Source organism: Setaria viridis, chromosome 9 (assembly GCF_005286985.2).
Source record: "Setaria viridis chromosome 9, Setaria_viridis_v4.0, whole genome shotgun sequence".
Classification (NCBI taxonomy): Eukaryota; Viridiplantae; Streptophyta; class Magnoliopsida; order Poales; family Poaceae; genus Setaria; species Setaria viridis.
In genome coordinates this window covers 47233200-47255282 of record NC_048271.2, presented here as the reverse complement: position 1 = coordinate 47255282, position 22083 = coordinate 47233200, and the positions used below count along the sequence as shown (strand labels likewise).

The window sequence follows — 22083 nt, the reverse complement described above, 5'->3', positions numbered from 1 at the left end:
TAAAGGAGACTGATATATTAATAATTAAATACAACAACATTCTTGACAATACTATATGAAGGAGCTCAGAATGACACAATAATAGATAAATAATATTTCACATGCCCAAGCAAATTATGGTTCAACATCGGGTAAGTTATTTTGGTTCAACACAGGGAAAATGTTCTGGCATGTGACAAGAAAATAATCTGACAAACATGGAAACAAATCACTAACGCTTCATCATCTTCTTTTCTAGCTCCCTCTCAATCAAATCGAGCCTTCCTCTAGTTGTTCTTAGAGAGCTAAAGAGCTCCCTAAATTCAGGCTTAACAATTAGGGAGGCGGCTGTGTACATTAGAGCAGTTCCTTCTTGCACCCCACATTCTTTCACTATCGTTACAGTCTCTGCAATGGTAGGAACTAGGTTGGTTGGAAGAGCTGATGATGCTTCAACACTTGTGGAGATCCTCTATGCAGTAGTTTCTATCTTCAAACAAGTGTTCTTGTACAAACGAAAAAATGGGCTCTTCTCATCTTTCTCTTCAACACCAATGGAGGTCCCCTTGCGTTTCCTTTTTCCTGGGTTAACTATCTTATCCTTCTGTATAGGTTTTGATAACTCATCCACATCCTCATCACTTGCTTTATCGAAGGATATATCTCCAGGATAGGATGCAAAAGACTCACTAACATGTGTCTTGCCAAACAAGATATGCAGGTCATCAAGGAACTTGGGTCCTTATTTTTGAAACTTCACATGATTGCATTTGATTCCTTTGTCACAATTGTTGCATCTTTAAAATTAAAAGAAATAGCAAGGCACACCATAACAAAGAATGGAAAAAATATATTTACAATGACAATATAGTTTTTATAGCAAGGTGTTCGTTTCACCATTCTTCTGAGTAGTCAACAGTTTATTTTGCCTCATCCCATCCAAGATCAGTGGCACAATTCTTGAACTCCGTAAATGTTGAATACTTCTTTTTCAGAACATTTAACTTGTTCTTCAATTGTTTTTTTCGCATGTCACCGGATTTTTCTACAAACTTGGAAACAACATTCTTTCTGAAAATTCCCATTAGCCTATTACTAGCTTCAATCTCTTCTTTGCAGGCACCAATGAAATGCCTTAAAAAAGCATCACCCTAATCTGCCTTGTCACCTATTCTTCAACCAACCAAAAATATTATTTGATTCAATTCTTTTTTCATAGTACAAGCTAAAAAAAATCAAGCACCAAACATCCTACCTAACCATGCAAATCAACCAAACAGCTCAATGCATTTAGTAAACAAAAGGGAGAGATGTACCTCCAGAGGAGCAGTAGATTTGGCGGGCCTTTGCTGACCGGCTGGGAGCCTGTGGTGGCCAGCTGGGGCCTCTAGCTGGCAGCCGGGTGCGGTGGGCGGCGGGCCGGCTGGGGTGGCTTGGGGCTCTAGCGGTCGGGGGGGGGGGGGGGTTGGGCCGGCTGTGGTGGTGGCGGCAGATCAGGGAAGTGTGCCGGCAAGGAAACCTAGCCGTGCATCATCTTGCGTTTCTCCGCGAGTCGTGACGAGACGGGAAGGGCCACAGACAGGAATAGAAGGGGAAAACAAATCGTTATCCTCCATAACCAGTGATAAGTGGGTAATTTTTTTTCCAAAAGTAGGGGAAACCTGCTTATGGATTTGTAGTAGAGTGAAAGATGCTTTTGGGCAAAAGCACATATGGCTTTTTATTACTTTGGTTGGCTTTTGCAAAATCAAAAGCAGGTTTGGAAGCCCAACCAAAGGAATGGACAGTCGTTGTGCTCTAAAAACCATCTATGAATAAAGCTCTGAACCTAATTTTTTTTCCATATTTTTCTAGATTGGATCGAGTGGAGCTATTTTCTTTTACAGTGAAGTGCTACCAAACACCCCCTATCTGAAACCATCTCCTCCTTCCTCATGATTCCTCCCGTGTCTGCCCTTCTACCCAAATTCCCCTGCTGAATCTACCCAATCGCCTATCTAATCCGAGCAAGTTCATCACGACCTAAGCCTCATGAAATCTCAAACCTTTGCTTTACCTAACCTTTTCTTCGTTCTTCTCACATGCCGTTGGGCTTATCAACTATTCTTAGGTCTGCGAATCACACAAGAGAAGAGATGCACGAAGAACTTGTATATGGCCTGGGCGCCTGGCCCAACCCGTCGTCGACAGAACTAGTAGACCAATATTGTTAGAATCGAATCCGAGCTCTCAGTAAAATCGCAATTATAAAGATATACTCAGTAACATAAAAATCATGGAAACTTAGACTCTATTGACTAGAATTGTATAATAATCAAGCCTCTCAATCAAGAATCGCGATTTTGGCCACCGCATGCTAAGGACTACGATTATTTCGTGCCGATCCGATCGCATGTCGTCCCGGCGCCGACTCAGGACAGTCCGACTTCGAGTCCGTGTCGCACCCGACTCGCAATCTGCTCTATAAACCGCTCGGAGGCGCGCACCCGATTCGTTCCTCGTCCCGTCGTCGCTTCCCGCAATTCTCCGGCCACATGGCAACCGGCGTTCCGCAAGAACCCGAGCCCCAGGCACCGGCGATCTGCCACCACAGGCGTACGATCCTTGATCATCTTCGAAACAACCAGGTCGTCGTTGTATCCGCGGCGCCAGGCTCCGGCAAGTCCTCGGTGCTCCCCCGGTGCCTCACCCTTGGGGGCTACGGCCCCGTCGTCTGCGCGCAGCCTCGGCACTTCGCGATGACAGTGGCCTCGGCGAAGGCCGCGCGGCAGGGGTCAGAGCACGACGTCACGTTCACGACCACCCGGCGGCTCATCGACGTGCTGCGCGACGGGCCGGCGTCGGCCTTCCTCGCGGCGTTCCGCACGGTCGTCGTCGACGAGGCGCACGACCGCACGCTGTGCACCGACGTGCTCCTCGGGATGGTCAGGGCCGCCGCGGCGACGGAGCAAATGAGGCACCTCAAGGTGGTGGTCTGCACCGCTAGCGGGCCGGCGGACGGCGTGCTCGGCGACTTCGTCGGCGCGCCGGTCGTCGCGTTCTAGCGCGCGGTGCACCCCGTCGAGGTGCTCTACTCGCGGGGGCCCATGCTCGACGTGGTGGGCGCGGTGGTCGACGAGGTGGTGAGCATCCACAGACCACAGGTCGAAGTCGCCCAGCGACGTGCTGGCGTTCCTGCCCGACGTCGTCCGCGTCGAGGACGCCTACGACCAGCTCGAGCAGCTCGGCCTGCCTGGTGTGTGGCTGTCTGCGTCGTCCGCGACCACCTCCCGAGAAAACCTACCTTTAGTTCCGGTTGGATAGGGTTATAGATCCCGAAAATCCAATAAGGACTAAGTTTTCGAGATAAAAGAGGGGTTCTTTAGTCCCGGGTTATTCATCCGGACTAAAGACTCGGTGTTACCAACCGGGACTAAAAACCCTCCCTTTAGTCCCGTTTGGTGTTTTCAATCGGGACTAAAGGCCCCACCAGATTCCCTCCATTACAACCGGGACTAAAAGGGGCTCTTTAGTCCAGGTTGATATTACCAACCGGGACTAAAGAGCCCGTCGGAGGTGACCTTCGGTGGCTCATTTTTGATCCGGAACTAAAGGTGGCACTTTAATTTCAAGTTCAAAGTCAATCAGGATAAAAAGTGTTGGATGAAAGATGAGTTCTTTGGTAGTGAAGCAATGTGCTACGAAGGTTGTGCTGGCGACGGACGTGGCGGAGACGGCGGTGCTTGTCCCCGGGATCACGTACGTCGTCGACACCGGCGTGCTGTCGGAGGATCCGCTCGAGAGGGTCTCCAAGGAGACGGCGAACCGGCGGGCGGCGGTGGCCGGTGCCGCCGGCTGCCCGGGGCACTGCTGCCGGCTTCGACGAGCATACCGTCCCGCACATCAGGCGGGATGGCGCGCTCTTCAAGCTCGCGTTCATGCCCAAGAGACACACGCTGCTTGTGACATGCCAGGCTTCGAGCTTCTTGACCAAGCAGTGGCGCCGGCGCTGGAGAATGTTGTTGGAGAGCTGGTCGCCAGCGGCTACTTGGATAAGCATGGCAAACTGACGGAGAAAGGGAAACATGAAGCTTACGACGAAGACTAGACGTGCCTTCTTTTTGCACGGTTGTACGCTTGTACATGTACTGGGCATGACAATTCAGAATTAATGTACAAAATAGCGGGCTATAAGATTTAGCGTAGAGCTGTGCTTAACCGCTATAGCCCGCTATTTCGTACATTGTTCAGAATGCGAAAGCAACTCAGAACAAAAGAGCCAGCGAGGGATGATGGTTGTCACTTGTCAGTCAGGCCCGCACTTAGGAATGGAACAAGCAATGCAGCACGACAGGAGCCATGGCAGCATAAATAGGCGACCGGAGCAGCTGAAGAAAAAAACTGATGCCTTCAGTACAGTATTCTTACTGTGCGCCAGTACATTATTTCATTTCTTGCATTTTACAAAGTAACATTCATCATCGCACGTTCAATTGTCGTATGAAGCAATGTCTGGCGGAAACTAGCGTAAGATAATGTAGAAACGCTTCTTTTCCTGTATTGAGAACGCATGCAAAGCAACGGTAAGGCACATAGGTAGTGGATGGTTAAGATCAATCTAAGAAGAGATCAAACAGCTGGTGTTTTCTTGACGATGTTACCAGTGAAGAGAGAAATGATGTTTAAAGGGTTCCACTTATATAAGAGATATATTCCCTTCTTCCCAAATTACAATTCATTTTGACTTTTCTACATACATTAATTTTACTATGTCTAGTATCTAGACATAGTATGTATCTAGGTGCACGTCAAAAACTATGTACCTAGAACAAACTGTAATTTGAAATGGTTTGCTGCAAACTGTTACAAGATTTTCAGTCCCAAAAGCTACGAGGTCAGGAGAAACACCGATTGAACTGAATCATAGTTTTGTCAGAATCGTTTCTTTACACTACGGTAATGCTACACACTACAAAATTTCAAAGTGAAAATTACGCATTCTATACATGACAACGTGGAAACTACATCTGAAAATATTGACTGTAGCCTGTACCTAGTAAGTACTGTACTCACTGATTTAGAATTCATTGCTAAGCCCCAGTTCGTCTTCAAGGTCATCTCCCTCTTCAAAGAGCTTGAGGAATCGTGCATGGTCTCGCTCTCTCTTCTTCTTCTGCCAGTACTTATAGCCCCCAAACAAGGCAATGATGACAAGTACTGAAGCAAGAACACTAACTACAATGATAACTGGAACAGATGCCTTATTAGTTTCCACCTCCGAGCTATGCTCACCGTTTCCATGATCACCTGGCAGGAAAGAAAAATATTGAGGAAAAGCAATGTAGAACATACACACAAGGTCTATTAATTCAACATTAATTTCAACATCAAAGTTGCTGCAGAGGTGTTATCCATGAATTTGAAGTACTCCTAAGTCCTAACCAAATAAATAAAAGCTGCTAAGAATTACCCAGACTATGGAAACCAACTGCAAATCCAGCTCTCAGAGAAAATATCTTGACAAACATAAAAGAATGGTATACTTAGATATCAGCGTACCAGCAGAAGCAGTACAGTTTGGGCATAGGAATGTTGCATTGAACTGGTTTTCCTTAAAGCGGGTATATTTTCCATCCTTGAAATCACTAGAACACATCTCCCATTCATCAAATACATCGGCAGGTTTAAATGCGTCCTCTTCATACAGACCACACCGCTTGCATTTCTTTTCTGGAAGCTCTGCTAATGGCTGCCAAAATTGCACAATACTCAATGTGTAATGCGGTGCTAACAACACAATTAGTGAGGAGCTGAGGAACAATCTTAAGAACTACATCAACAGTATGACTAACCTGCCATGATTCTTCACCCTTAAAGGCATAGAGCATGTGTGCCTCCTTGACGTCTGGCAAATTTGTCTTGTTCTCTCCATTGCAACGGAAATACACTGTTGGCTTGCCAAACCATTCATGAGTAGTAAATATCTCAACCGTATTGAGCGTGACATGCCTCAATGAAAAAGCCCCTACACAATTAAGCTCGTCAGTGATGGATAAATATTTAGGGAAGGAAATAAACAAGTATGCCGTGTTTGATCAGGCAAAATTACTGGCATCTAATATGAAACCACATGCTGAACAGTTGCTTGAAAGACAGCCAGATGAGAATCATTTTTATCTTTGCAAAGAAGATGATGATAATCATTTAGCTTAGTCTGATGGCTGGGAGTCACTAAGGTTACCAAAAGTTGTGTTTGCTCAACTGTGAAAATAACATTAGTTGTTTCTGAATGAAGTGATGATGATAGAAAAATAACTGGAATGCACAAACATGGAAGAGATAAATCATTCTCGGCACTTGACACTGCTAAGTGCTAACAATCTGGGGCTCCAAAATTCAAAACAAAACAATCCCCATGAACATTGAAAATGTAAGGAAGGTGATTGCTAGGGTTCACAACGAGTATGAAACTATGAATTATGCACAGAACACAATATATTTCGTAACTTACAGACCCTAAGCAACATATGCCCTTCAAGTTGAAAAAATAAATGCGCCACAAGCCCACAACACTGATCCAACACCAAGAGAATCCCCAAGCTGTTCCTTAAGACGCAAATTCAATGGCCTTTTCCTTTGTCTATACCAACTTTGACTTTGAGACGTTTCGTCATAGCGTACTATTATACCTTCTTCACATTTGAATTCTTCACATGTAAAGCTTGAATTACTACAGAGATTTCTAGAGGCATTTGGCGCACTACATTTTTTTTCAAACCTTCGCTATACTTCCCCTTTGCAGACATGCAACAGAGCATGCGACCATCCTCAGTCTTCACATTGATGACACTATTGCAAACACATCACCCAGGCACCTAGCTGGCCAAAATTTCACTTGTTGCTACATGCAGTTTCCATTCACGAGTTATAAATTATTAAATCTCCTTTCCCTATGAGAATTGCACCCCAGACCTCACCATGCGGCCATTTCTTCCACTGGACACAAATCCATTGGGAAAAAAAGATACAATCTGGAAAGTGATTAGCACTTCACATCTAAGCAACCACTCTATCCAGAAAATAAGGTAAAGTAATTCGGTCAAACCTCCTTCACGATCAGACAATCAAATTAACTTCCTATTCCGAAAACGAAACCCTTATCCTGTTAGATAGGACCCAGATCTCACCAGGAATCGAGTAGAGGGCGACGAGGAGGACGAGGAGGAGGAAGGGGCGGCGGCGATGCGAGATCGGCGGCGGCCACCTCATGCTACGGCCGCGGCGGGCGCAACTGCTTGACGGCGGGATGGGGATCCGGAGCTCAGGAGTCGGGAGCACCTCTCCTGGCGCCGCGTCGCCGCGGGCTGGTCGCCGGTCGGGTGCTCGACTCCTCTTCCTCGTCGACCTCCCAGAACGAAAGAGACGGGACTGGTTCTTCTCTCTTTTCCTTCGTGGGGAAGGCGATGCCCGAATCGCATACTTTGCCGTCGTTCTAGAGCTAGCTACGAAGACGTATTCCTAAATTTCTGTGAACCCTCGTCACTGGCGTACTTTGGGTCCCCGAGCTTCTCAACGATTTTTTTATTTTTTATTTTAGTATTTTGCGAAAATGTAGGGCTAAAAAAATTTGCAAATCTATACCTATACCACCGTCTGAAATACACACTTAAAAAATCATAACTAATTCATATGAATTCGGATGGAAATAAACTTTATATGAAAATTGTAGATCTCGATGAGATCTACAACTTTATAGTTCAAACTTTTTTATTTAATACCATCTTGGTGCTAAGATAATCGACACAAGTTTGAGATCTAAAATTTTAATTTTAGATCTGAAACTTGTATCGATTATTTGAGTACCAAGATGGTACCAAATAAAAAATAAAAACACTTTGAACTATAAAGATGTAAATCTTATCGAGGACTACATTTTTTATATAAAACCTATCTCTATCCGAGTTCATATGAATTAGTTATGATTTTTCGAATGTGTAATGTTCAATTTCAAATCTAAAATTTGAATATTAGATCTGAAACTTGCGTCGATTATTTGAGCATCAAGATGACACCAAACGAAAAAAGTTTGAACTTAGTGTTGCGCAACTTACCGCCAGTTCACCGCCGGTTCAACTGTAGCTTGCTTCCGCACTATATTTTTTGCAAAATACTAAAATAAAAAATATACAAATAAAAAAAATTCCTTCTCAACTCATAAAGCCCAGTAAATCCTGATGATCCAAAAAAGCCCATTTATAACGGCGCAAAAATAGCCCATACGGCTACACGAATCACAAAGGGAACCCATTTACGACCCGTTCGTGCTCCCACGAGTCTGACTCCGCCCGACGCCATTCCTGATTCCTCCCTCTTCCGCCGCCGCGCCGCCGGAGACATGTCGAGGCTCGCGGCCGCCGCCCTCCGCCGCAGCGTCGTCGCATCGAGGGATCCCTTCTCCTCGCTCTTGGCCGCTACCGCGCCGGCGTCCGCTCGGCTCTTCTCCGCGGATGCATCCGGCGAAGTCGCTGCCTCGGCCGCGGACTCGCAGAACGACCCTTTCCTCAAGTCATCCAGCGAAGGTAGCTCGGTCATCCTCGACTCCTCGTGCTTCTGCCTTTTCATTTACCTGTTCATGTTTCAGCTGCAGCATGTCAGTTTGTTTGCTTAGTCGTGGGTTTAGGGTTTAATGGTCTATTCCTGTTTTAGAATATCGAGTAGGAATTAGGGAGATTGAATAGCCGATGATAAATGCAGGGAGGGTAAGGTATCAGTGAATTTGATGAAACCTTGATTTCTAAGGTCATGATATCACACCATGTTTGTTAGTGCGAATCATAGGTTTGGAAGCATGAGATAGAGCTCTGATATTACTGTAGAACACTATGAAGCGACACTGCTACCAGCATCCACTCATTGTTATCGCTGGAAGTTACATCACAAGTAAGCCACAAAAGAAAAGTGGTTCAATTTTGGATTACAATTTTTCATTGTTTGGGATGTGAGTGTAAAGGGACAGGGAAAATGTTCTTAGGTGTTTCTGTTGATTTAATATCTGTTGAGTATTGCCATGCTTAACTTAGAGAAGTATCAACTGGATAGGTCACTGAGCTTGTGACATATGTTGCAACATTCAAAGTGACTCTTGTTTCTCTTGTGCTGTTGTATCTTGATTTTGAGATCAAGAGGATTTTGTTGCGGCCTCTTAGCTTTTTTGTGTTGCTGGTACTCTTAGTTTGTAATAATTTACTTGTTCACCTTACATTTAAATAATACTTTTCTGCTGCAACAGGATTGGCCTATGGAAGGTTCTACAGTAACATTGGCGGGGGAAACCGTATTGAAAAGAACATGTTGAAAACTGACATTCTCCATCACCTCGACAGATGTGGATTGTCATTGGATGATGTGAAGATTGATTACAACAGGGGATTTACTCCTTTGGGCGCGTATGGTTCCTCTTGTGTTTCCAATCTTTTTCCTCAGCATGCTCTGTATATACAACCTTTTTATATACTTTTTTTTACTTGAATTTGGGCCCCTAACCCACTTCATGTTTTCATCCCAATCCCACCCTCTATACAAGTGATACCTTAGCCCGTTAGAACTGTAGATTATAAGTGAACCTTGTTCCTGGTTGATGCATTCTTTTTTCCATATAATGTTCATGAAGCTTTGCCCTTTCTTAGTAGGTTAATTTGTCCCTGACTAGCCTTCACTGATCTGTCTGTACGGTAAAAGTGACGATCTATTTGATTAGGATGACTACCAGTGCAAGATACTTCTCTTTGAGTGCAGGATGAGTTATGTATGAGGGACTATAGTTACATCTTCGTTGGTGCTATTGTTCTGTATAATGCTAAGAAATATTGTACAAACAAACACAAGTACTTGGTTTACCACTATCAAACATTTTGCCTTGATGGTGAACAGATGACATGCCTTCTTTAATCATCTATAGCTGTTGGCATGATATTGATATAGATTTGGAGTTGAATATCTGTATCATTAATTTTCATATTCCCACTTCTGGATGTGATTATCGACCTGAAATTTTTTTGTAATGCTTTGCTCGATTAGTTTATTGAGGTTTCCTTCAAAGGCAGCGTTTACCACAGCAATTAGGCAAACAAGTCAGATTCGTCTGTACAAGATGGACATGGTAAGGCAATACTTGTTTTTTTATCAGTTTTGATTCGTTTGGTCCAGCAAGTGGTAAACAATGATTTGTTTGTCTACTCTAATACAACAGATAAGTCGTGATGTGTGGGATCTCAAACAGTCTTTTGATGGAAAAGCTGTAAGTTCTAGTTTTGCATTAAAGTAAATGTATGTTATCAATTTATGTTTATGCTTGCAATAAGATTTACATAGAGCAAATGTATTCTTATCTCTCCTTTGCTTCGTGCTATTGATTGTGCATATACCAAGAAGTACAATACTCTTGAATCCCCTAGCTCTTGCAAATCATATGCATTTGATATCAAGTGGTTAGTTTGTCTTGAAACATTTCACAATGTTTTACTTGTGTTTTTGCTGTATGGGTCTTCACAGGTACTTTTGCAAGGAGTTCCACGGAATGCCCTGCCAGAGGACATAGAACGCTTTTTGTGTGGCACTAACTTTGAACCTCCGCCATTTGAAAGCTTTCTCAGGTATTGACTTCGAGACGCTCACTCTTGTTTGCCAGTATTCAATTTGTTCAGTTCGTAGTTGTCTGATTCCACATATGACTGCTGCACAGACCTGGTGTCCCAGAGCCCATAAAAATGGTGCTGGTTAAATTCCGTACAAAGACCGATGCGATGAATGCCTTCATTACCAAAAACAAGAGTTTCTGTCTGAACAATCAAGTTAGCATGCGTGTTCTTCAGTAACCAAGTAGCCTTTCAAATCATGTGATATTTGGGTTAACTCTTTCATCGCAACTTTTAGATCCTTTGATATGGGGTCAGTCCACAAACATCGCATTGTGTGGTTCTGTAGCTTCGATTCAACTTGCAAGCCTGCTTTAGGATTATTTCCCCCTTGTTGCGAGGTTTTAATTGTACTGTTTCACATGTTTCATATGTACCCAGGAGACTATTCAGCTATTCCTGATTATTGTAAAATAAATTAACAGCATGCCTCCTAAAGTTAGAATCTACCTTGTTCAATCTCCGCCAGAACGAATAATAGTTTTGAATGTGCGACGTTCCCTTCCCAGCTCGCGACAATAATGCTTTTGGTTATTGAGACCTCCGGATAGAGATAAAGGCATGGCAAAAGGTGCACCAGCTTTTGGTTATTCTATTTAATACTCCATCTATTTGGAATTAAGAGGTGTATTTTCTTTTTGCTATGAATGCTTTGTCCGACAATTCTACTGCCTTTTGAGAATCAATACGTGTACACAATCTATGCGTAAACGTGCAAAGATGTTTACTTGTGCATTGTTTTGAAACACAAGATATTAGGCTTTTATTTCGTACAATTATGTAGTATATATCTTCTATGATGCACATATAAAAAGATCTGTGCTTTTTTTGTCTGTATAGATTCCTAAGTCAATATAATTTGTAGGGACGTTTGGAGAATCTTTTTGAAGTGTGCAGGTCAAAGATTAGGTGCTCAAATGTACTGATAGTTCATGTCCGAAAGGGACACGGATGGCGCTCTCTTTGTTGCAGAAGTCGAAGCCAAATTAGTGATAATCGACGAGGAACATCAAAATTATGTTAATGAAAAAAAAAAGTTCTTTGGACGATGTAGATCAAGGCGAGTGAGACAAAGGATGTAACGCTAGCTTCGATACCAAGCATGCCGTTTTTCCTCTGGTGGTTCCTTGGTCGTTGGTCCCGTCTTCTCCGTCGCTGTCAGGCGAATGGAAAGATGAGCTGTCAGGCGAATGGAAAGATGAGTCATGTCAGTCTAGCACCAAAGTAAAGGATCCAAGATCTTGTTTAGTGCCCAACTTTAAAGATGCAAAATCACTAGCACTGTAGCATACTGTAGCGTTTCGTTTGTATGTGTGAATTATTGTCCAAATATTGACTAATTAGGCTCAAAAGATTCGTCTCGCAAAGTACAACAAAACTGTGCAATTAGTTTTGATTTCGTCTACATTTAGTACTCCATGCATGTACCATAAGTTTGATATGATGGGAAATAGTATCAAAGTTGGGAGTTTTGGGGGAAGATCCCAAACGGGTGAAGTAGCGCACCGCACGCGCAGCGGAGAGAACGATGGTCGAGCCCACTCAGCAGGGTAGGTTTTGCGGCCATGGTAAGTTCTGCGGTGCGACCAAGCACATCACCCGTGAGAGTTTGAAATGCGCATTATTAAAGATTCAATTTCGCTCTCTGGATCGCAGGATTGAAAAGCATATGAATAAGAAAAATATATTTTTTGGAACACATTACAGACACAGACACTCACAACATACAATCGCCCCCTACGAACGTACGCACGTAACCCTACCTCTATGAGCACCTCCGAGAGACTCAACCAGCAGATCCTCGAGATTGACGAAGTCACCATTGGTGCTTTGCTATCGACGGGTATATCACCTACCACTGAAAGGACATTGCGGTTAAATTCTGAAATAAATCTCTTCATGTGCCATGTCTTATATCTGACTTATGCCGGTGCTAACACGATAAATGCAATCTTCTCTAAGCTGTTTTGTTGCAAATGTTTTTTCCTGCTCGGCTCGGTCGCGAAATCCACCCCATTATCTATAAACTTAGGCCAAACTTCCCGAGTCAAGATTTTTCAAATGCTTTGTTTATCATGTTACAATTATGTTTTAGGTAAAAATAGCAAAACTCGGTGCGAGCGAGTTAAAATAATCTATTGTCACCTTTTTCTTTTAGAGGAATATCAAAAGGTGTTGGGATTATACTTTGGAAATATCCAACATCGGTAAACACTAAATTGATAAAAACATACTAAGTAGCGTGTGCATATTAAGATGGCTTTTTGCAACATAATTGATTTGGGAGTCGCATTAAAAAAAGAGAGACTTCTGTCAAACCTCAAAAGCCAAGCTAGATATTGGCTTGTTTTTTTTAAAAAAATTTCCAAATAAAAGAATTCGAGTGAGGATGGGCACCACAAGTGATAATCGATTACGAACTGAGCACTAGCTAGCTAGATTTCTTACGACGGAAACTATCAATTCTAGCTTGAGTTCTTTACTCGGCACGTTTGTTTATATTTTTCTAAATTTAGTTTACGAATTAACGAAGCGACATGCATCGATATTGAGCCGCTTGTGACAAAGTTCTACTAGCACAATCGTAAACGTAGGATTTGCGTACATGTATTTATAGAGGTGGGTGCGTATGCGCGTACGTAAGTGTCCGTATGTACAGTGATTCTGAAAAAAATGATTATCCATTGTATTAGCAGCGGGCGGTGGTGCTTGACCGCCATGGCTGCGTCGCCGCCGTCACGACGACTGATGCGCCACGGCAGTGTTGACTATATAAGCCCTCGCCTGTCCCGTGCCGTGCCTCACTGTGCCACTCGTTGCAGACGCCCATGCCCTCGATCGCCGCAGCCGCGATGGCGGCAACGCCGACCGGTGAGGAACCCCTCGATTTCTTCCTGCAACCGCTGTTCCTCCACGGCGTGAGTGCCGCGGCCCACCTCATCCTCGCGGTCACCGTCGTGGGGCGCTTCCTCTTCCGCCGCCTCCCCATCTTCGCCGACCGCGCCAAGGACAGTGACGTGGGGGGAGAAGCCGGCCGCGGCGTAGTCGGGTTCCGGTGCTACGCAGTCGCAGTCTGCACCACGTGGGCTCTGGCGGCGTTCCAGCTCGTCCTGGCTGCGTACTCGTGGTATGCGGACGCTGGCGCCGGCTGGTCTCGCGACGCGATCGCGGAACGGGGGGACGCGGCGGCGCGCGCGGTGGCGTGGCTGCTGCTCGCCGCGTACCTGCAGTTTGGCGTCGGCCGGCGGCGGCATCAGGAGCGGTTCCCCGCGCCGCTCAGACTCTGGTGGGCGCTCTTCATGCTGCTCTCCGTCGTCGCCGCCGGCGTCCACGCGGCGGCGCGCCTCGACGGGCTCCTCGTGCCCGGTCGGTCGTGGGCGCACGACGCCGTCTCTGTTGTTGCAGCAGTGGTTCTACTCTCAGCCGGGTTCCTTGGAAGGAGGGATCGACGCGGCGGCCATTCTTCCGAGGAGCCTCTGCTAATCGGCGCGCACGAGGCGGCTGATGAGAACAGCAGCAGCGCCACCGACACATCCTTGCTCACTGGCGCCGGCTTTCTCAGCGTGCTCACCTTCTCGTGGATGGCGCCCCTGCTCGCCGTCGGCCACGCGAAGACCCTCGTCCTGGACGACGTCCCGGGCCTCGAACCCGGCGACAGCGTTGCTGGCCTGCTCTCCCGGTTCAAGGCGAACCTCGAGGCGCTCACCGGCGACGGCGACAGCTCCGGCCGGAACGTCGTCACGGCGTTCAAGCTCACCAAAGCCCTGGTGCGCACCGTGTGGTGGCACGTCGCGGTGACCGCGTTCTACGCGCTGGTCTACAACGTCGCCACCTACGTCGGCCCGTACCTCATAGACTCCCTGGTGCAGTACCTCAACGGCGACGAGAGGTACGCGAGCCAGGGGCAGCTCCTCGTCCTCGTCTTCATCGTCGCCAAGGTGCTCGAGTGCCTGTCGCAGCGGCACTGGTTCTTCCGCTTACAGCAGGCCGGGATGCGCGCGCGGTCGGCGCTCGTCGCCGTCGTGTACCAGAAGAGCCTCGCGCTTTCCGGCCAATCGAGGCGGAGCCGCACCAACGGGGAGATGATCAACATCGTCAGCGTCGACGCCGACCGCGTCGACGCCTTCGCGTGGTACATGCACGAGATCTGGCTGCTGCCGCTGCAAGTAGGCATGGCGATGTTCATCCTCTACTCCACCCTCGGGCTCGCCTCGCTCGCGGCGCTCGGCGCCACCGTGGTCATCATGCTTGCCAACGTGCCCCCGGGAAATATGCAGGAGAAGTTCCAGGAGAAGCTGATGGACAGCAAGGACGTCAGGATGAAGGCGACGTCCGAGATCCTGCACAACATGAGGATTCTGAAGCTGCAGGGGTGGGAGATGAGATTCTTGTCCAAGATCATCGAGTTGAGGAAGACGGAGACCAACTGGCTAAAGAAGTACCTCTACACATCGGCCACGGTGACCTTCGTGTTCTGGGGGACCCCGACCTTTGTTGCTGTGGTGACCTTTGGAGCTTGCATGCTCATGGGGATCCCGTTGGAGTCAGGGAAGGTGCTGTCTGCATTGGCCACATTCCGGGTGCTGCAGGAACCGATATATGGCCTTCCTGACTTTGTCCAAATGTTGATTAAGACCAAGGTGTCCCTTGACAGGATAGCATCATTCCTGTGCCTCGAGGAGCTGCCGAGTGATGCTGTGCAGAGGCTGCCAAGTGGTAGGTCTGACTTTGCAATCAACATCAATAATGGGTGCTTCTCCTGGGAAGCCTCACCTGAAGTCACAACGCTGAAGGACCTCAACTTCAAAGTTAGGCCAGGCATGCGTGTTGCAGTTTGTGGAACAGTTGGCTCTGGCAAATCGAGCTTGCTATCTTGCATTCTTGGTGAGATTCCAAAGTTGTCTGGAGAGGTTCAGATCTGTGGGACGACAGCATATGTCAGTCAGTCGGCATGGATACAGAGCGGCAAAATTCAGGAGAATATACTGTTTGGAAAGGAGATGAACAAAGAGAAGTATGACAGAGTCCTTGAGTCATGCTCTCTGAAGAAAGACTTGGAGATCTTGCCATTTGGTGACCAGACGATCATCGGCGAGCGAGGCATCAACCTTAGTGGCGGGCAGAAGCAAAGGATTCAGATAGCCCGTGCTTTGTATCAGGATGCTGACATCTATTTGTTCGATGATCCATTCAGTGCAGTTGATGCGCATACAGGATCCCACCTTTTTAAGGTACATGGTTTATTGGTTTGTTCTGATTCAGCCTCAACATTTATACTTGTTCCATAGAAGTTTTAGAACACATTGCTAAATTCGTACCTTTTTATTTTGCAGGAATGCTTGCTTGGTGATTTGGCTTCAAAAACAGTGGTTTATGTCACTCATCAGATTGAATTCCTACCTTCTGCAGATCTCATTCTTGTGAGAACTTCTTGGTAAAATTTTCATGTATAATTAATGCCAAAAATTGTATGACTCTTCATGCGGATCTTGTAATGTAGGTCATGAAAGATGGGAGAATAGCACAAGCAGGAAAGTACGACGAGATACTGGGTTCAGGGGAAGAGTTCATGGAGCTAGTTGTTGCTCACAAGGATGCTCTAACGACATTGGACGCGATTGATGCCATGAATGGTGGAGGCAATGTGTCCTCCTCTTGCAGTGGCACAGCAAAGCTGAAGCTATCAAGATCACTGTCATCATCTGAGAAGAAAGAAAAAGCCAACGAAGACGAAGGCAATGCTCAGAGTGGGCAGCTGGTGCAGGAAGAAGAAACGAAGAAAGGCAGCGTGGGGTTCTGGGTCTACTGGAATTACCTCACCGTAGCTTATAGGGGAGCTCTTGTACCATTTGTGTTGCTAGCGCAGATACTTTTTCAAGTACTTCAAATTGCAAGCAATTACTGGATGGCTTGGGCAGCTCCCGTGTCGAAGGATGTGGAGCCTCCAGTGAGCATGTCAACACTGCTCTATGTCTATGTCGCATTGGCTCTTGGAAGCTCATGGTGCGTCCTCGTAAGATCGCTGTTCCTTGCAACAGCTGCATACAAGACAGCGACTTTGTTATTCAACAAGATGCATATGTCCATATTCAGAGCTCCTATGTCTTTCTTTGATTCCACTCCGAGTGGGCGCATCTTGAATAGGGCAAGCCATCTTCATCAGATCAAATCTCATAAGTTCAATTTATTTGCTTGGAGTATGCAGGCTTCAACTGATCAAAGCTTGTTGGAATTTGCAGGCTTCAACTGATCAAAGCGAAGTGGACACCAACATTGCTGACCAGATGGGCTCTGTGGCATTTTCCATCATTCAGCTTGTTGGAATTGTAGTGGTGATGTCTCAGGTCGCATGGCAGGTCTTTGTTCTTTTCATTCCTGTATTTGCTGCATGTGTCTGGTATCAGGTACCTTCCACCCACTCTTATCCTCTTGCATGTAAAGGTGCAGGGTCACCGATATCTCATTATACTTGCCTTTTTGCAGAGATATTACATTGATACAGCCAGGGAGCTGCAAAGGCTAGTAGGAGTTTGCAAAGCTCCTATCATACAACATTTTGCAGAATCAATAACAGGATTAACTACCATTAGAAGTTTCGGCAAGGAAAATCAGTTTGTAGCAACTAATAGCCATCTAATAGATGCCTACTCTCAACCAAGATTCTACAACATGGGGGCAAGGTATTGGCTTTGCTTCCGTCTGGATGCATTGTCAGCTCTTATATTTGCCTTCTCTTTGATATTTTTGATCAATCTGCCCACCGGTCTTATCAATCCAGGTATTCTGCTCATTCTGAACAAATTTATAGCTCTACTGAATGGATGGTGGTAAATTAGTTAGGAATTTTCTCCGAGTTTGTAACTAACATTACACCCAACTTTCAGGTATTGCTGGTCTTGCTATCACATATGGGCTTAATCTGAACATGCTGCAAGCCAGGGTTGTCTGGGGTATGTGCAATTTGGAGAATAAGATTATATCAGTAGAGAGAATTCTGCAATATATAAGCATTCCTGCAGAGCCCCCGCTTTACATGTCAGGAGATAAGTTGACTCATAACTGGCCATCTGATGGAGAAATTCAGCTCTACAATCTCCATGTAAATCCCTCATCCTTGTTGGCGTCATGCTCTTTCCTTTTCTTTTATTTTTTCAGCACTAGAGTAGTGTTCTGAGAATTAAGTCTGATGCAAAACAATAGATAAAATCTGTGCTTCGTTATGCTCTGAAGATCATTCGTCAACACATTTGAAGAAGCCAAAGGGTCATATGAATTACCAATTAAAAGAGCAAAGGAATTATGTTAGGTGGACGGCGTTCATAATTTTTCGGTCTGATGCAGGTGAAATATGCCCCACAACTGCCGTTTGTTCTGAAGGGCCTTACAGTCACTTTTCCTGGGGGCATGAAGACAGGTATTGTTGGAAGAACAGGAAGTGGCAAATCAACCCTCATTCAGGCCATTTTCCGTATTGTGGACCCTACTATTGGACAGATAATAATAGATGGCGTCGATATTTGCACCATTGGACTGCATGATCTGAGATCCAGACTGAGCATCATCCCACAAGAGCCAACGATGTTTGAGGGAACTGTTAGAAGTAACCTCGATCCTCTTGGGGAGTACACTGATAATCAAATCTGGGAGGTAGTTTTACTTTTTACACACTCCCTTTCTTGAAAGTTCTAACACTTTTCGCACGTCGATCATAGCTAAGTTGTAACATCAATATGTTTATTTTTCTCAAAAAGAAAGAAAATATCTGAAATATCTATCTGTTACTATTTCAGGCCTTGGATTGTTGTCAGCTAGGGGACGAAGTTAGGAAGAAGGAGCTGAAGCTTGATTCACCAGGTCTGATATAGCTGCATTGAGTCATGCAGTTCAAAGCTACTAGATCTTTTTTCTCACCCTGTACCTTTCACAATTTTTTTCGTAGTACTAGTTTTACCAAAATGCAAGAATTGAGGCACATGGTACTTGTTCTTCTTATGAAATCCTCTTGACTTGGATTGCAGTGATAGAGAATGGTGAGAACTGGAGTGTAGGCCAGCGTCAGCTTGTCTGTCTTGGTAGGGTAATTCTGAAACGGAGTAAGATCCTTGTTCTGGATGAAGCCACTGCTTCGGTGGATACTGCAACTGACAACTTGATCCAGAAAACGCTTAGGCAGCAGTTTTTGGAGACGACAGTCATCACCATTGCGCACAGAATTACTTCAGTTCTTGACAGTGACATGGTGCTCCTTCTTAACAACGGTTAGCGCCACTAGCAGAAGTAATTACCGAATTTGAAGCGTTGAGCCCTCTGTTGTGATGATGCTGTGCTATTGTTTTCAGGTGTAGCCATTGAGCACGACACGCCAACCAAATTGCTGGAGGACAAGTCGTCTCTGTTCTCAAAGCTCGTTTCAGAATATACAATGAGGTCCACTGCATACATAGATGACGAGTGAAGATTCAGTGCTTCTTTTGGCCACTCTGTCAAGGCAGGCTGAGTTGTTGAAAATATAAAAAATTTACTAGATCGCATTACGTTCAAGAACAAACAGGGACAGTGTTACCAGAACTGACATATACTGGTCATGATTATAGTAACTTATGTTACCAGAGTTGCTCTCCCTTGGCAAGCATTTGCTCACTGTGACCTTTAAGGAGGGTTTACTAAGTGTCAGTCAGCAGAGCACCGCCAAGTTTCTCAGGCTGTTCTGTCAGCAAATGAGTACTATCATCTCAGTACAATGAGCAAAATAGATGGATTTGCTTGTTGTGCTCTCATTTGTTAAAGCTGACACCATTCCAGAAACGTAGAGAGAAAAATAGAATGACACAAGAACTAACAAAATGTAGTACACCAAAGTAGTAGGTACTGTTATATCTATGTCCATTACCATTTGTGGAAAAGCAAAATCTCTATTCTGGGATTTTTTCCATAGATTGTTTCCTTTCTTAGAATTCCAAGGAACCCTTCTAATTTCAGTGTACCTCACCAATACGCTATTAAGGGAAGAGGTCAAGCTGATGGGTAAGCACTAATAAACAGATAAAGTAAAATCTGAGCATAAACCACTGCCATGTATGGTATGCACTTATGCTTTATTCAACATCATAAGCAACCAACATGAAGGGTAGAATGCCAATAGGGCCAATTTCAGGGCTGGGAAAGCAAAATTTAGTGTAAAAAAGTGAGAAGATAGTGTTACCAGCTCCAATAGCATAGACATTCTTGAGGCCGCCCACCACCTCATGAGTGACAAGATCACTGTTGTCCCAGACAACGAAATGTGGCTGCCTCAAAACCTCAGCAAGAGGATTCCTCACCTAATAAAGACCAAGAAACTGACACACGCAACATCAATGCAGATATACATGCTACAAGCTTAATCAGAGATGATTGGTAGCATGGAAAAACTCAATGCCAACAAGCCTTCGTTTATATTCTACTCATGTTCAGGACTAATAAGGTCATGGTTTCCAAACGAGAGACGGCGGTAAAGTGGATGGTTTGTGCCATCTCAATCATTTTGCAAAGAGGACTCATTGTTTCATCTAAAAAAGACTTGGAAAATGTCTCTTGCTTGGAGTTTTCTGCAGATTTCGTAAGTGTCAATTACATCACAATCAGCAATTTCAAGCAATTAGAACTTAGAATGGCACACACCTTTATAGAAGGATTCTGTAAAGCCTCTTCAGCACCGCCCGCCGCGATGCGGCGCCGTGTCGAGCGCGTGACTCTTTCTCGGTTCGGATGTGGCGACGGCGAACGGAGTGCTTGCTTTTCTTGCTGCCGGAGAGCTGGTTTGTGCTAGGGCTCCAATGGGGATGGATCTTCGCGCTTCCGGCTGCAAAGATGTTGGGGGGGCCGGCGGCGTCGCCGGCTGGAATGGAAGGCCGCGAGGTACGCCGGAGCACGGGCAGACAAAACAGGGGATTATCTGTAAATATTCAAAATTAGGGGGGTATTTGTAAATAATCGGATCGCCAATATTGATCGCGATCCAAATCAGGGGATATTTGTAAATAATCGGATCACGATTATTAATCGCGATCCAATCTAGGGGGCTATATGAAAATATTCAGGGGCTACCTGTAAACATTCGGGCCGGCGACATGGCCGACGGCGATGTCGCGCTGCCGCCGGTGACCTCCGCTAGACCCGCCGCCATGGCCCCGTGCGAGCCTCCGACGAGTTCCCGCGCGCATCCGCGGACTCCCGCTCCCCTCGCGCGCCGCTGACGGCCCTCTCTCCTCCAGGGATGCCGCGGTGACCTGAGACCGACGAACCTACAGCCCGGTGCTGCGGTGCCCGTGCGCGGACGGCGGCGGCGCTGGCGCGGGGTGGCATTGCAGAACCGGAGCGGAAAGGCACAAGCTTCTAAAGGTCTGGTCGGCCGACGGCCGGTGGTTCTCGCGGCTGCGCCCGGTCTGCATTGCTTGTTCTAATGCTACAGGTTGCAGAATGCATCCGCACATACGGTACTCCTGTTAGGCTGTTACCCTGTTAGAGACTAGCAGAGAGCAAACGCGATACAGAACACGCGATACAGAACACAAGCCTTTTTATCAGTATTCTGTAAAGCCTCTTCAGGATGGGGCATGGTTCAGCCGGAGCAACCTGCTTGTTTTCTTCCGGATGCTGCACACTTTAAGCTGGTTTGACTAAGTGGCTCAAAAAATACACCAACGGCAGAGATACCCTGTCCAATGGAATGATATAACGAATTAACGATCGTGGTGAAACACACCATGTTAGGGAGGGCAAGTACATGGGTGTCGTCTAATAGGCGGTCTCATGCATTGACACGTAACCTTGAGACGATTCAATAGGTAACCTGTACAATGGGTTGTCCTATAAGTTGTCTGGTAGTGGTATATAATTCCTTAATTTGTGCATAAGAAAAATAAAATATTATGAGTTGCATGGCAACAATAACTCGTACAATGGTTGTTAAGTTATCTCGTAGTTCTACAATTTAGCTCATGAGGTGGTTGTTTCGCGAAGCAACGACCTCTTTCTCTCTTCTCGCTCTCTCTCCTCCACATCATCAAAAATCCTACGTGGCACTGCATGAGACGACCTATGAGACCGCTGACGTGTAGCAATGTACTTGCCCTTAAAAGGAAAAAGGGACGGTTGCAAAACTCAGGGTTGTCAAATATCCAGGAAGCTTTGACATTTTCTGTGATCTTTGCCTTTCAACATTTGTCAAAGAGATTCTCAGAACAAAAATGGAGCACAATGAAAGAACATCGTTATAATATTACAAGAATCATTTCCTTTCCCTTGATGCTATCCCCTACCGCCGCGGTGGGGTGGGTGGGGCTCCCCCTACCGCCGCTTGGACTATGGAACTCCTTTGAGCCCCTCCCTGATTTTTAGGAAGAAAGAAGGAGAGGGAGCCCCTCCTAAACTCAGGGCCGCATCCGCCACT

At 45.8% G+C, this 22083-nt stretch overlaps 3 protein-coding genes and 1 long non-coding RNA gene across 4 annotated transcripts; 2 read left to right on the top strand and 2 right to left on the bottom strand.

Annotated features, from left to right (window-relative positions):
* Window positions 1-4853: 4853 nt before the first annotated feature.
* On the bottom strand, window positions 4854-7427 carry LOC117835845 (uncharacterized). Its single transcript, XM_034715161.2, has 4 exons — window positions 7146-7427; window positions 5811-5983; window positions 5518-5707; window positions 4854-5265 (listed from the first exon to the last, which is right to left on the bottom strand). Exons 1-4 carry the CDS (start codon window positions 7225-7227, stop codon window positions 5036-5038), a joined length of 675 nt encoding a protein of 224 aa, XP_034571052.1. The 5' UTR covers window positions 7228-7427; the 3' UTR covers window positions 4854-5035.
* Window positions 7428-8256: 829 nt separating this feature from the next.
* Window positions 8257-11111, top strand: LOC117836419 (uncharacterized). The gene is made up of 6 exons (XM_034715843.2): window positions 8257-8537; window positions 9248-9404; window positions 10036-10117; window positions 10208-10255; window positions 10510-10610; window positions 10700-11111. Exons 1-6 carry the CDS (start codon window positions 8354-8356, stop codon window positions 10830-10832), a joined length of 705 nt encoding a protein of 234 aa, XP_034571734.1. The 5' UTR covers window positions 8257-8353; the 3' UTR covers window positions 10833-11111.
* A 2332-nt stretch (window positions 11112-13443) lies between these two features.
* LOC117836418 (ABC transporter C family member 3) lies at window positions 13444-19273 on the top strand. The gene is made up of 10 exons (XM_034715841.2): window positions 13444-15883; window positions 15986-16072; window positions 16153-16797; window positions 16892-17056; window positions 17136-17430; window positions 17537-17751; window positions 17994-18299; window positions 18443-18506; window positions 18671-18910; window positions 18992-19273. Exons 1-10 carry the CDS (start codon window positions 13481-13483, stop codon window positions 19105-19107), a joined length of 4536 nt encoding a protein of 1511 aa, XP_034571732.1. The 5' UTR covers window positions 13444-13480; the 3' UTR covers window positions 19108-19273.
* A 215-nt stretch (window positions 19274-19488) lies between these two features.
* Window positions 19489-21178, bottom strand: LOC117836421 (uncharacterized). Its single transcript, XR_004636089.2, has 3 exons — window positions 20739-21178; window positions 20313-20586; window positions 19489-19990 (listed from the first exon to the last, which is right to left on the bottom strand). It is a non-coding gene; the product is annotated as an uncharacterized lncRNA (long non-coding RNA).
* Window positions 21179-22083: the final 905 nt, after the last annotated feature.